The following is a 15,891-nucleotide window of genomic DNA, read 5'->3' on the forward strand; positions in this document are numbered from 1 at the left end:
ATATATACATATATATATATATATATATATATATATATATAAACTAATTTAAACACATCACGCTATGATATATATATATATATATATATATATATATATATATATATATATATATATATATATATATATATATATATATATATATATCATAGCGTGATGTGTTTAAATTAGTTTTTTAATCCATTGTTGTCTTATTAACGCTGGTGAAACCGCGGAGAACAGCTAAAAATAAATAAAGGAAAGTATAAATTGTTTCTCATTATTATTACTGACTCAGGCAACGCTGGGTACGTTTGCTAGTAAATTATAAGCTTTTACTTCACAGTACATGATTTGAAAAAAAAATCCAAAAATTAAAAATATAATTTTTTAATAAGCATTAAACCAAGGTACATTTATCTTAAACTTAAATCAATGACACAAAAGTTACAATAAATATTTCATATCAAGACGATCCCATACGTGGGACAGTCTGGCTAATAAAGGGATATTTCAGCATAATTTAATTTTCAGCATTTCATAATGTGGTAAAGCACTCTATCGTCGGTACAAGTAGGGCCCAATTAATCTCTGAGTTTAGGGAATACTCAGTCTCATTTTGCCCCCACCCTCTCCCTAAATTTTGTTTTGGAGATATTTTTTCCAAATTCTGCAATCATTGAAAGCAAACTCACTGAAGTTACAGATATCCAAAAGAGACCCAGCAGTAGTCAGGATTTCGATTTCGATTCCGAGTCACAACTGACTACAATTGTATTTATGTCGAGGACTGCATACTAAGCGCCTTGCCTCCATTAGTTTTTATACCTATAGATGGCAGCACCATCACCGGATCGAACAGTTAATGATAATTTAGAACTAGACCAAGAGCTAATAACTACCCGGTGCTAGCACCCCCAGAGGTATCGTTTCACTTGGAGGATATTGAGACCACGAGCATATTTAACGTCGCGCAGTCTAGTCAGTGGAGTTAGTGCAAAAACATTTCACTTGCGGATACCAGTATGAAATTTTGTACAGCACTTATGTGGGAGCAAAAAAACGCCGGGAGGCAATTGATTGGAAGTCAAAAAACCCCTTTGGTGACGTCATCAAAATGACCGCCATGTATCGGTTAGTACGTTGATTTAACTGCTTAGAACTACATAATAGGTCATAATTTTGTAAAATTCAAATACATTATCTGAAAGCCGTTCAAAAAAGCTCTTCAACAGTGCTTAGTTTTATTTTCTACTAGCGGTACCCGCACGGCTTTGCTCGCAGTAAAAGAATTAAAAGGTCATTTGATTCGCCTGTATATTTACACACAATGGATGATGAATTCTTCGCCAATTTGCTATGTTAATTTGCTCGGCCATTTTATGATTCCTTCCTTCCTTCCTCAGTTGCAAGACTGTTTTGGGTGGGCCCTGGCCTTCTCAACAATTTTTTGTGTTACGGTTCCACGTTATGATAATTTGGTAATTTACTCGTCCACGTTATGATAGTTTGCTCGGTAAAATGTTCTTAAAATTGAAATAGAAAAAGAATAAAATCGAATTTTCGAAAAATTGCTTCGAGGTGCACACCCCCATGCTACAAACTAATTATGTGCCAAATTTCGTGAAAATAGGCCGAACGGTTTAGGCGCTATTCGCGTTACCGAGAGACATCCGGACAGACATCCCGACAGATATCCAGACAAACTTTGAACTTTATTATTAGTAAAGAAGACAAATAGTTTAATAATTATTACAATATCAACGTGAAAATTGATGGGAAAACAATGACTTTTTTGTATTCGCCGATATTGGAGTAAAATTTTTACTGTTATACCTGCTTTATAAAAGAACCTTTCCAGTTTCATTAAAGTTAAATTTGTACTTCATGTTTTAACACCTTTTGTCAGTATTTTACCTGTATACTGAATGAAAGGGAGGTTAAAATGCAGAAATAATCAAAAGTCACCGCTCCAAATGGATCGAGGACTGAAGTATTAATGCTAGCGTATAATAAAACAATTTTGTTAAACATGCTTACATTTTAAACATTTAAGAGAAATAGATGAAAATTACATGTTTTAATACAAAGAAAAAGTACCTATTATAACAAAAACTGCATTAAGTTTTTTAAAGGAACGTTTTACGTATTGCACTGACCCTCACAACTACAAAGAAGTATACAATTCAGGCCTGATCTGACGCATCGACAGCGTGTAGACATCTCTTTGCTCTTGCATGATATAAGTTCCTGTAATTTCTCCATTGTTATTTCGCGGTGTGCATACCAAAGAGGTTCAAACTCTTCACCAATTTTTTTCCACCCCCACTGACATGGATTCAAGAGCTGAAAGTTTTGCTGAAGACATTTTTTCCATAGTGAACACTGCAGCATTGCTCTCTTTAGGTGATGCAGAAAAACGTTGCTAGATGGTGGAATACATTCAACTGGTCTGTTTTGCCGGGTGAAAAAAATTCTCATAGCCGCATTTACGGTTTCCACTGAACTTGATGAATGATGCGTCAGTACGACGAAGCGCTGAATAAGTAGGAAATGCTTATTGTCTTCATTGATGCTTTCGAGTACTTTAGTATAGTACAAAAAAATTTCGTCAACATCTCTAAAAACCATCCACATTTTCCATGCAGTACCTAGTTTTATCAATGCTGGCAAAACTAGACACCGAATCAACTCATGTAAAGGCATGGAAAAAAGGCAGAAGATCTGGTACACCTTGTGGAAATTTATGTTGCAAAACGTGGCTGGAAAGATACCGCAGATACTCTCCACATCCATACCCTACTCATAGCTCTTGCAGTTTCGGAACTCGGAATATAGCAATCACTACATCATTCCTGTCAACAGTTTTCACGGTGATCTTAGCATGACCCGAGTATTCTATTGCATGCTGCATATAAAGGAATAGCATCGCATCGGCTTCTTCGTGGGATACAGGAAACATGCTTTGAAAATTGTTCTTGACTGAAGCAATTACAGTGCCTTTGTAGGTGTATACATCCCACCTTCCATATGGTAGATCCATCTTCACGAGATTTTCTGCCAAAATTTCGAAAAGCTCCTCTTTATTTTTATCTTTCGCGAGAAATTTAGTAAATGACTTTGGTATCAAAACATTGGATTTATTCTTATTCTTGGTCCAGATCCTCTCGATTGTCTCGGGTCGCTTTTCAAACTTCCTTTTGAATACCGGTCAAAAACTAAATCTACCCTATGAACGCTTTTTAGTCTCATTAATATGTACGGCTTCACAATCTGATCGTAGTATTGTTGGACAATTCGAGTAGATTGAAGAAAAAGCATGTGAATCAGTGCAGCCCCATCAATGAACAATTTGGTTCCGGAAGAGCCGTCAAAACCAGTTCGGTAGATTGGACGATATAAGAAACTACGTCGGACTTTTTTTCTTGGTTTCCTAAATTTTCCAAGGTTGGAATAGAAGGTGGACACGAGCTTTTTTCATGGGAAAAAATTCTTTTACATCCATTTGAGTTGCTTGGCCGGCGACATATAGCTTAGCAAAAAGAGTGCCACCCTCCTCAAATCAACAATGTTTTGTTTGTCTTTGGACTGAACAGAAATATTTTCTCCTTATCCAAAGGAGATTGTTTCTTTTAATAACATCATGTATGGATAATTTTCTTAACACTAAGCTATCTTCTACAAATGTATTGAATTGGCTTGCGCTGACATCACAGAAATGATACTTTCTTCGGAGAGAATTGTTTTGTTGCTGTTTACTGCGGTTAAATCGTCATCTTCGAAAATATTCCCATGTTCCTCAGTTGTTTCAACTAGGCTGGAAACATGAGTTTCATATCGAATACAAAAGCTTCTAGTATCTTCATGTATCTAGTATCCATCTTTTCAGTAGTGACGTCAGATTTCAGGCTCTGATTTTCTTCAAACTCCCCAATCATGCGCACAACTTCCGGTCCAGCAACGATCCATTGTATTAATTAAGCCTCACATGACTTAAACGGTATAGATTAGTTGATGATTTTTTAAATTAATTTGTTGTTTTGCTCATGCAAATGATCGTGTGCCATCCTGGAAAATTTCCTCTCAATTTTGGAGCCAGATATATTTTTCCTATGAAACTCCTGGAAAATAGCTGGATGCATCTCTGGTAACTGCTTCCAATTGAAAAGAAATACCGAAGGCCATCGGGCATAATTTGTATGATCAAGAGCAAACATCTATGAACATATGTTCTCAAGAGTGACAATAAAACCTGAGAAACTTCCTTGACGAATAGTGCGCACCAGATTTTAAAGTATACATTCTAGCTCCATGATGATCTTCCAGTACTTAAACTGAGGCGATTCTTCTGATCTTCGCTTAACCCAGTCTGTAAATGTTTCGTCTATATCTTATCGATTTTGATAAGTTTTCTCTAACAGAACTTGGAGAGTGGTTACTGCAAAATCGTGAGCGTATCGACTTCTCTTCACATGCGAAACTTTCAGTGTTCCTTCTGCTCTTCCCGATGTTGTTACATGAGTTTCTACTAGGAGTTCAGTTCATCCACTTCCTTCAAGCCATGTACCTATTGCAGATGAAACAGTCATTTCTATGTAGAAAACACCTAACATGACCAACTTTTTATTTTCGCCATACTCATTCGGCATAGCCCACTGAATAGATTTTAGCAGGACGCGTAGATGGGACCTAGATTACAAACACTTAATTCATTAAATATTTTACTTTTTCAAAAGCACATTAAAGAAATGATTGCGAGCTATATTAGTAGTTTGAGGTCACATATGGAAAAAAAGAGAGAAAAACTTATTCTAAAAAATATTGCGAGTTTTTAATACGTTTTGCTTATTGAAAATGACGTAAAGGAATGAATACAAGCTATATGATAATTTTAATGCTAGATGGAACGAACAATCGAAGTTATCGATTTCAAATCGTAATAGAATTACATGACTCACCTTTATTTGATATTATTTGCTACAGCATTAACCAGTCAAATATTCAGTTATTGAAAATTGTATCTGAATAATAAACATATCACTATAGAATTATTGCTGAGAATAGTAGAACTGGAAAGAAACGAGCTAGGCGGACTGCAATCCGAAGTTACAGCCTGTTATGGGGGCAAAAATCGAATAGTCGTTCTGATTCTTGCCGCTAGACGGCAGTCGTTCGCACTTGCAAGAAAAGTGAATTACTATGGGACAATACATATGTGTATTTAATCCGGTAAGGAATTTTTAATTAAAAGTTTCACTGCGGGTTGGATGCGGCGGAACAGTTGGAACAGTTCATTGAGAATCCCCCCCCCCCTCCCGCTTCATGTAGTTACGTTATTGCAGTGAAATTTTAAAAACTATTTACTAAGGGGGGGGGACCAATACATATTTTTCTAGTTTATTTTAGAGCTTTTATTTAGTGCACCTTTTCTTTTTACGGAAGAATGATGTTTAATGGCGTTTTGAGCGATTAAACGAAACTTTTCACCTTTTCACGACAGCCATTTTCTGACGGAAATTTTAATAACTCTAAAACTACTTGTCTCCGGAGGAAAAATCAGTCTCTGTTAAAAAACTCTTTTAAAGCTCTTTCAGATGATACACATTAATACTATAACATAAAGATCTGTAATGTAGCTCTAAGCAGTTAAACGTATGTACTTACCTTTCCAGGCAGCCATTTTGGTGACGTTAATTGTGATAACTCTCAAACTATTTGTGATAGGAAAAAAATTCAATCACTATTAAATAGCTCTTTTAAAGCGCTTTTAAATGATATACTTTAATATCACAATATTAACATCCATAATAGAGTTCTAAGCAGTTAAAGGAACGTACTTTTCTTAAAAAGACGGCCATTTTGATGACGTCATCACAGGGGGTTTATGACCTCTGATCAAATGCCTCCCGGCGGATTTTCGTTCTTAGATATGTACATAAGCATTGTGCAAAATTTCAGACTGGTATCCGGAAGTGAAATGTTTTGGGTATTTTTGTCACAAACTGAACGGACTAGTCCCCTTTAATGACGACGATGGATCTTCGACCGTCGAGGTTCGAACTCAGGACCCTCCGGCCCCGAATCCGACACTCTACCGATCGGGCTACCACGGCCCCTAGTCAAGATTAAAACATAAATTTTGCATGGTTACATATGGTTTCAATTGCAATTCTACAGTTAGATATTGAATCATGTGACTAGAATGGTGCAAAATAGAAGATATTTGAGTTTTCACGACTCGAAGTTACTAAATACTTTCTTCTCTGTATTAACAGTTTTTCTCTAAGTTTCAGAGGATCTCTGTGCCAAATTTAGCTAAGATTCGACGAAAATTTTGGATTTGTATAAGAAACATACACACGCACACACACACACACAAATAAACCTTGATTTTCAATTCTGTAACATTGATTATTAATACTGTTAGCGGTAACAGTATTGTCAGAAATAAAACAAAACGAGTTGATGTGTACATCACATGACTTCCTTTTACTCCAATTTAATGTCATTTCCCCATTATTGGCAATTTTAATGTGATTCAAAAGTTTACTCTCTAAATATCACCAACAGTGGACAAATTGAAACCAGATTTTTAAAAAAATAAAACTTTTAAAAAAAATCCAAATTTGTCGCCAAGGTGGCGACAAAGCTTGGCAACCAAAAGACTGGCGATATATCGCCAAGTATCCGCCAAATTATAACACCACTTGAGTTTACATCGAAATTAACAATGATTTCCCCCCAAAAAGGGGCAAAAGATCGCCTTGGAGCATCCGAATGCAACCAAAGAGGGAGGTGCACAACTAGACCCCATTAGGAGTCTACGTACCAAATTTCAACTTTCTAGGACACTCCGTTCTTGAGTTATGCAACATACATACGCACGTACGCATATACGCACGTATGCACACAAGCACGTACGCACATGCATACGTACATACAGACGACTCTAGAAAACTCGTTGTTTTTTTCTCGGGAATCGTCAAAAAGGTTATTTCGCGTGTCTATACGTTCCTAGGCACATATCCACGTGTGGTCGAGTTGAAAAAAAATCTCGACATTCATTCGGGGTTGAGCAAAATGGAAATTAAGGTCGATGTTTGAGAGAAAATTGTTTCGCGAATACAATACTTCCTTTTTTGTAAAAGGAAGTAAAAAGCATTTTTGTTATTTTCAGTAAATAACTTCCTGCTGATGGAAGTTATTTGATTTATTTCTTCACTTATTTGATAATCAGATGAGATCCCCAATAGAGTCATAGCCGATATTGGCAAATCTGTTCATTCGGTCATCGGCTTTCTTTTTAAATCAAAACATGTAGAACAGAACATAAGGAAATAAATATGTGTCATTGTACTGAAAAATAAAGAATGATTAAACAACGTTATGGTATTCAAATTTTCAACTTAAATTGACATTCTTACTCTAATTTTGCTTAATCATTTCTGACCGAGCAGATTGTAAATTAAATGGTCAATTAAATTGATAAAATTTAAAAGTTTCTCAACTTAATTTTTGCTTTCAAATTTCTCATTTACGAGTTTCCTGGTCGATGGATAAGACGAGGTTCTGACGACGACAGTAGTCTTCTTCCTTGACCACCACACTCTCCGGACCTAACTGTACTCGATTTTTTGATGAAGTTGCAACAAATATCACGTGTTCGTGCCTTTTATGCCACGTGATTTATAAGATTTACTCCAAGAAATCGCATTTGCTACCATTGGTCGTGACATGTTACAATGAGTGCAACAAGAATTAGTCTTTTCGAATTGATCTCTGCCACATCACGAAATATGTATAAAGATTCTGCATCGATAATATGTTTATCTGAATAAACCTTCCAAACCCCGGTGTTAATTGTGACATAATCTGTATGTAGGCAATTTTTTGTTCTCAGTAGCCACGTGAATAATTCACTGTTCCAGTTAGAGATGTTTCTTTCAGTCAAAAGTTCTACTTTTAGTCACTGACATTGATAAAACAAGCAAAAAAAAAAAAAACTTTCATTTTCCCAACATTCTATTTTTAATTTTTTTTTTTTTTTTAATGTCTGAATTTTGAACCAAAATGTTTCATCGTGTGACGTCACAGATGTTGAAAGCCATCTTTATCGGAGTGCATGGTTGTCTTTTCTGGCAAGATATCCCCTTCTAATGATTTTTTTCACCGCTAGAAATTTATTAGCAGAACTAAAATTGTTAGTTAATAAACTATTTATTTAACGAAACTTGGCAATGTCCTGAAACTTTATTCTGGTAACCCTAGTGATTTGCATACTTGTGACATCAGCAGCGACAGTGGAAAACATCGGCTGAATGTTGTTTAAAGAATATTTTTTTAAGAGAGAAAATAAGTCAAAATTAAGGGGGGGAAAAGTAACTTCCCCAATTTTTGACCATGCTCTTTCAATTTTTTTTCTTCTTTTTTTCTTTTTTTTTTAAGAATGGGAAACAACCCAATTATGAATCGATTGTCACAATTGAAAATTTGTTGAGAGTAGTACGCGAAAAAATTATAATTGCTATGAATCAAACTACAGTTGGGGCAAACCTAACCTTGAAGCGTCGTAATGCTGTGATTGGAATCTGCGTAGCCTTCACAATGATGCCAGAATAGCTTTACCCCGACTATAGTATGCATATTACATTATTTTCAGAGGCTACTCCGGAGTTGCTACTAAAGTACATCGATGAAGATGTTCTGCCTGCCTTTTTAGGTGGAAAAAAAGTGGATTCCAATGGGGATCCCATGTGTTCAGAATTTGTAAGTAATTTGATGAAAAATTTTGCAACTGATTTCCAAATATGTTTACACTACATAAATGTGTACACTAGGGTGCAAAAATACATGAAATACACCACCAGCTCAGTCATTTCCAGCCGAGGACTGCAGTTTCGTGCTTATTAGCAGCCATCAGCCCGGCGTAGGAAAGTGACTGAGCTGGAGATGGAAAACCTCATAAGAAAGCCAAGAGTGCCAAACAAACTGGTAGCTAATATAAGAATTAGCGCAGACCAGACGAGTGACCGAAGCAATGATTCGGTTCAACTCGAAGATTGATAGGAAAGCGTGGTATATTCAGTAAATTACACCCATTAGCAAAGGCTAAAGCAGAAATATACGAAATACACCGTTAGCTCAGTCATTTCCAGCCAAGGACTGCAGTTTCGTGCTTATCAGCACGTGCTTATTTCATGTATTTCTGCTTTAGCCCTGGCTAATGGGTGTAATTTACTGAATACACTAGGGTGGTTCAAAAATACATGTAAAAATAAAAAGTTTCTCCTAGATAACAGGACACCCCTCAATATTTTCAGGCTTGTGAGTAGTAATATACTGGAAGAGTTTTAGATTCCTATTTCAACCCCCAAGCCTCATAAGTATTGGGAGGAGGATTAAAAAAAAATACATTGAGCTGAAAAAATAATACTACTTATTATAATATTCACTAGTAATATGCATATACATTGCAATAAAATAATTATTTACAAAAAAACAGCTTGGGAAATTAAATGTTTCTAAATTTGAGGCATTTTTTTATGTTACGGCTAATGTTAAATCAAGGGGTCCATTGAGCATCCTCTTAAAATTTGAGTACGAAGCTAAAACTTTTACAGCATAATACTACTAGTAAGTCTAAAACAGTAGGGGGTGTCCTGGACTCTAGCTGATTTTTTTTTTTTTTTTTTTTTTTTTTTTTTTTTTAACCACCCTAGCGCACACTTAACCAAAAATTTTTGATGCATTAAACAAATCACTATCAATGAGTTTCCCCTCATGTTTCGTTTTAAATGCAAATTAAAATACAAATTTATCTCGAAATTAAAATGATAAATAATAATCAAATTGATGTGACGATTAATGTGATAATAATGAAGCAAATTATACTTAGTTATTCAAATTTCTTAAATTGACGATATTAAAGTTTGAGAACGAAATGATATATTTATCTGAGCGTACGTTTAAATGTAGAAGCAATTTTCACCCGTCATACAATGACGGGCGATTTTATAGTAAATAAATGAACTCATTGACAGCACAAATAATAGAAAAGGAGTAGGTCGAAAGCTGTAAGCTAAATTCACTTATTTCTCACCTAACATGTTCTTCCATTAACCTTTAACGTATCTATGAATAAGCAAACTTATGTGGCAACTTAAAACGACAAAAACACAGAACTTTTAGAATTACTAGATTTCAATGTATATGTTTGGTTTTTACCGCAGTTGAAATTCGGTGGTCCTGTCCCCGAGAAGTACTACCTCCGAAATCGTAGTCCGTTGCAAGAAACTGATCCCGGAGCTGAGAGCTTCTTCCTGCTTCAACGGGGCTTCTACAACTACCCCTTGGTAGTGCGAGAGGCGAATTCTATTCAGACCATCGAGCTTCGATTTGAGGGAGGATCCGTCACCACAGTCTTGCTGTACAAGCCATTTGGAAACGACATGGAGTAAGATTCCAACTCACTTATTCTCTTAATTTCTCCTTCTTGCATAAGATTGAGATTACTCTACAAAATGTCTTGATGTGTGTCAAATTTCTGCAGGCAGTGGTGGCGATTCGGGGAGTAAGGGGGAAACCCCCCCCCCCCCTCCCCTATTTATGGTTAATTTATTTATTTAATTTTCTAATTTAGGAACCAAAACTATTTTTAACGAATTATTTGAAAAAAAAAGCAGAAATGTCAAAATTTTCAAAACACAATTACCTTTTAGTAAGTTACCGCCCTATAGGCAGGGCTAAGGCAGAAATACATGAAATACACCTTCAGCTCAGTCATTTCCAGCCGAAGACTGCAGTTTGGTGCTTATTAGCACTCATCAGCCCGGAATAGGAAGTGCCTGAGCTGGAGGTGGAAAACCTCTTAAGGAAGCCAAGAGTGCCATACAAACTGATAGCTAATATAGAATTAGCATTGAACCAGATGAGTGACCGAAGCAATGGTTCGATTCAACTCGAAGATTGCAGGCAAGGCATGGTATTTTCAGTAAGTTACCGCCGTATAGCCAGGGCTAAGGCAGAAATAAATGACTGAGCTGGAGATGTGTTTCATGTTTCTACGACGAAAGTTATTGTGCACAAAATTCATCAAAATCTTTAAAACAAACCTGAGTTATGTTGTTAGACCTTCATCAGTTTCCACTTATCTGCTTCAATATTCTCTAAACCATCCAGAACAAAATGTTGTACTTCTTTTTTTTTTTTTTTTTTTCATTATTTTCTGCCTCTAAAAGCTCCATTGCTTTTAGTTATATTTTTTTTGCCCCCCCCCCTTTTCATCCCCAATCGCCGCCGCTGCATGCAGACGTTTTGCTGGGGGGTGCTAAATCATACAGCTTGTACTTCTTATCTTGCTACTCGAGGCTTTTTCCAATCTTTGTACCTGAAAAAGTTCCATCCGGGCACCTTCGGATCCCGTAGACGAAAACATACAGGTAGGCTTCCATGCAGGGACTAAAATGTCGACTATGATGGCCTGGAAATGTAGACTACATTTCCAGGTGACCGACTTCTATAATCAAGTGTTACAATTTTAGGTCTCCTTAGGGGTAGCAGAATAAACTGTTGCATCTTTTGCATGCGAGGTAATTATGTTTTGCGGCTTTTATATACAACAGGAAACATACTGTCTGAATTGCCTTATTGCTGGAAAAAATATCAACTATTAGCAAATTTTCGACGTTAAAAAATCATGATTTAGAAATCATCTTTGAATATGATGAGAAACGTCAACCAGTAGGCGGCGAAAACACCGAAATTTTATCAATATGGATTTACCCTGGTGAAGTATCTGCTCAGTGTAAATTTTGCATTTCTTGCTTCAGTTTGATGAAAAAAAATGGTTCCCTAGCTTTTCTATGCAAGAAACCATATTATAATTCAATAATAAAAACAATCTAAATCAGCTGTTTTAAAAAAGAACATAGAAAATCATGATTTCAGTCGCATGAAATAATTTGCCTTTGTGCCCCCGTAATCGAAAGATGAGGTCTCAAAGCCTGCCGAAATTTTAAGAAAAGTTGCCAAATTTAGTGAGTTTTGGAGAATACTTAAAAAAAAATGTTTCACCTGCTTTGCAGATGGATGTCTTACCACATGCAACCAGAATCGTGGGTTACCTTCCATTTCTCGCCAAGTCTTACAAGTTCGTTGGCGCTTTTCTTAAAATTTAGAAATTCTTTAAGACTTGATATCGTCGCCTCAGAGTAACAGTAAGATATCTTAGTATTATTTATGGGATTAGATATCTTACTATTGCTCTGAGGTGACGATATATCGATAATTGGGGTACAGGGGGGGATGCGTCAAAAAATGTCTCAAGTGCCTTTCTACTGCTATCCATTTATTTTATTTTATTTTTTAAATATCTTTCTTACTGCTATCCATTTACATTTTTTTCATTATTACACTCTTTGTGTGGTCAACTGGTTAGAGTTTGGGGCGAAATTTTAAATTATTTTCTTTTATTTCTTTTAATCATTATTAAAGTACCTTATTTGTTTTAATGAACGAATTAATTGATAACATCATCATATTTTAATTGATGTCTAGGAACATAGACATTCCCCCTCGTGACGAATACATCAATGAGCATAACGAGTCCTGTGAGTTCCGGCAAGTTAGCCCCAAACAGAAGCTGCAGGCCCACCTTGCCCCCATTGATAACTTCGTGTTGGCCCCCTGGCCCGGAATATGTAAGTATTGAATATTTTCTGAACTTCAATCCAACAAGACTAATTTAAACCAGATGTAAAGTCAACAGTTCATTGAGTTCATTTTACCTTAACCTCTTAAAAGTGTTAGAAATGTAGTTCAATTTTTTTAATGAAATTTTAGTTTTTTGTTAAACACAAATGATATGTACTTATTTAGTATTTTTAAATTGAAATATTGATTTTTTTTTAAATATACAATAAGTATCTTAGATAGAACAAAAAGTTTTAACCCTAACTTCATGGTTTTTTACGAAGATATTTAGAAAGCAGATTTATAAATAGTAGAGGGATATCATGCCAAGAGTATGACATTTACAACAAATTCGTCAAATATCGCCAAACTGAGCGAGGATTTTGCATCTCACTCTTGTTGTCAAATTTGGCAAGATATCAGCGAGTTGCCAGCAAATAGGCAGTCTATTTTAAATCGGCACTTCCGTTTGCATTATGCTTCTTTGCTTCCTTTTTAAATTAAAATTTTATCTAAAACGTGCAGAAAAAAAAAGAAGCTTTCATTAGAAAAAAAGGTATTTAAAGTAAGATAAATTAAAAAACTGGATAAGCAATAATGGTTGGAAAAGAAAAAATTGAAAATGGGGTTGTTCCCTTCAGTCTAAAAAACTACTTTTAGTCACTGAAATTGATAGAATAAGCAAACAAAATAAAATGGACCCAGGAAATATCTTCATTTTCCCAATTACAGTAGTTCTTTAATTATTTTTTTAAAATGTCTGATTTTTCAAACAAGGCGTGGTTTTTATGACATCACAAATGATGCACTTTGGCGCATCTTTTTACGGCGTTTCCATGTTATGATAATCAAGAAGCGAATGAAATATTGCGCTCTACGCTTGCTATCGACCCTATCGTTGCCAATACACGTGAGTAAAGATGCGAATTAAATATTTAGCTCTGCGAATGACAACAATGAAGGGCATTTCATCCCTTGTGATGTCGTCAGCAGAAGAGTAAACAATGAACGCGCATCGATTAAAGTAATTTTTTTAAAAATGTTTAAACTTTGTCAAATTATTTAAAAAATGGTCAGATCCTATGTTTTTAAGCATGCTCTTTCAGATAAAAATACTTTTAAAATTTTGGAAACGACCTCATACCCTTCTCATGTTTGCATACTGATGTTGCTCTTCGAAACTTTCAACGTGATTCTTTTCTTTGCAGATGTTTGGAAATTCGACAACAGCTGCAACTGGCTCACTTCTAGAAAAGTCATTTGCCGATTCAAAGTTTTGCCGCCAGGGACGCCACTTGCTTCGAAATACAACATGCTGGGATTCACCGGACTCTCGCGAGACACCACTTCGAAACCATAAAATCAGAACCTTTCAGTATCTTTAAAAACTCAGAGAACTTTCTTATAGCATCTGTGATGCTTCAGAATGTCAACAAATGCAGTATTTCGATCGAATCTGAGTATAGTGTGGCTCTGATAAGTTGAAGTCTGGCTTTGACAGTATTTATTTCTTTTTGAAGAATTCAAATGAAAAGGGGTCTCGATATTAGCGAGTATTTGAGAGAAATATTTTTACTAAACTAGAGAAATATTTTTACTGAACTATTACGAAAGTAACCCAGTGCCAATCATTCATCTCTAGTACCTCCAAAAGAAGGACACATGGTCAAGGTCAAGCTTCAAATTATTGGAGCCACACTACATCACTGCATAATATGAATGCATAAACATAGGAAGCAATATGAAAAGTAAACTTACTAATTAATCAGAAAAGTGCCATTTGCAACGTGTGTAAAAGTGCAAATAAAAATGTTGGGCAAAAACACAAAATATTGCAAACAGTCTAACGTGGAAAGTATCTTCATAGGTAAAAACAAATGGGGGGGGGGGGCAGCTTTAAAAAAAAATTAAAACGAACTTCTTTCGAGTTCGTACTCTTAACAGGGAACTAAAATTTTTAGGAGGGCGAAAATTTTCAACTTGCCGAATGGAACTCCAAATTTTGCCGAATCGTCTGACAAAATTTGCCGAATAAGAAAACTTTTGGACGGGCACAGTGACCTCCTGTTCGACGTCCCAACGAGGTGCCCTTGGCTCTTAATTACGACTTAACTTTGCTTCTCATATTTTAGGACATTTTCCGGCAGTTTTTACAGACATGAAGTATCATTCTCATTAAAACGACAGGAAGTTTCTTTGTCTTGTCATCAATAATATTTACGATGTATGTTTAAGAATAACAAGTTTTAGTTATAGATTTCGTTGGCTGAAGGTAATGTTGAGCATTACCGTAACTGATTTTACGACGACTGCGAAGACAAAAAGATAGCAGCTGTTGGAACAGATTGTTAATTCTTCTTCAAAGTTATTTCTTCAATAAATTCATTTTGTAAACAGATGTTTTTTGAATTTTTTTTTTCGTACAGTAATTATACACTTTTTATACTTTTTGTCACCCAATAGTTCGTATGACCACCTTTTACTTCTGTGACTCCCAACTGGAAAACAGTACACTGTTAAAAATTCAGGAATATTTTCTGGTAATTGTTAATGTAAAATGGCGGAGTTACAACATCGCTGATTTTTACGGTTATTTATACCGGAGAAATAAGTGATCCCAGCACCAATTGGTTACAGTGGCCTACCGAGGAAACCGTAAAATTTTGCAGTAACATTTGATTTTTACGGTAATAGTTACTGGCAACATGGATGCCAGTAACAACTACCGTAAATTTTCCGGAAAATTTTTAACAGTGTACACCAGGGGATAAGATCTTTTAAACAATGAATATTATGTATTAAGCGTGAGTAAATACTTTTATGGACCGAGGTGACGTGATCGGTAAAGCACTGGGCTTGTAACTAGAGGGTTCCGGGTTCGATGTCAGTCGGTCGAGGATCCTTCGTGTTCACTGATGATGACTGGGGCACGTTAAATATGTCGTGGACAAAAAGTCCACGTGAATCAATACCTATGGTAGTGCTGAGCGAGGAGTTGTTTGGCTTTTGGTTTGGTTCTAAATGTCGTAATGTTGATAGATGGTGCTTCCATCTTGCGTGGGCTGTCTGAGTTAATTCGGACTTCCACCTAAACGGTGCTCGTTGAAACGGAAACCATCCCTCTTTGCCTGAAATTGTTCTCGTTGATACAGAAGCTGCCTCTCCAGACGTTAAATTCATCGGTCGTTGCAACTCGGGCTCGGTTATCCGAGTGGTATTAGT

The 15,891-nt window shown here is 35.9% G+C and overlaps 1 protein-coding gene across 1 annotated transcript in view; it reads left to right on the forward strand.

Moving 5' to 3' along the window:
- LOC129226278 (SEC14-like protein 2) overlaps positions 1 to 15,055 on the forward strand; it is a 37,807-nt gene extending 22,752 nt beyond the window's left edge. Inside the window, exons 9-12 of the mRNA XM_054860878.1 lie at positions 8,639 to 8,745; positions 10,209 to 10,432; positions 12,535 to 12,677; positions 13,878 to 15,055. Coding sequence (XP_054716853.1) covers positions 8,639 to 8,745; positions 10,209 to 10,432; positions 12,535 to 12,677; positions 13,878 to 14,029 — 626 coding nt within the window. The 3' untranslated portion in view covers positions 14,030 to 15,055. The remainder of the gene's footprint in view (positions 1 to 8,638; positions 8,746 to 10,208; positions 10,433 to 12,534; positions 12,678 to 13,877) is intronic.
- Positions 15,056 to 15,891: the final 836 nt, after the last annotated feature.

This window comes from Uloborus diversus, chromosome 7 (assembly GCF_026930045.1).
Source record: "Uloborus diversus isolate 005 chromosome 7, Udiv.v.3.1, whole genome shotgun sequence".
In the NCBI taxonomy this organism is placed as follows: Eukaryota; Metazoa; Arthropoda; class Arachnida; order Araneae; family Uloboridae; genus Uloborus; species Uloborus diversus.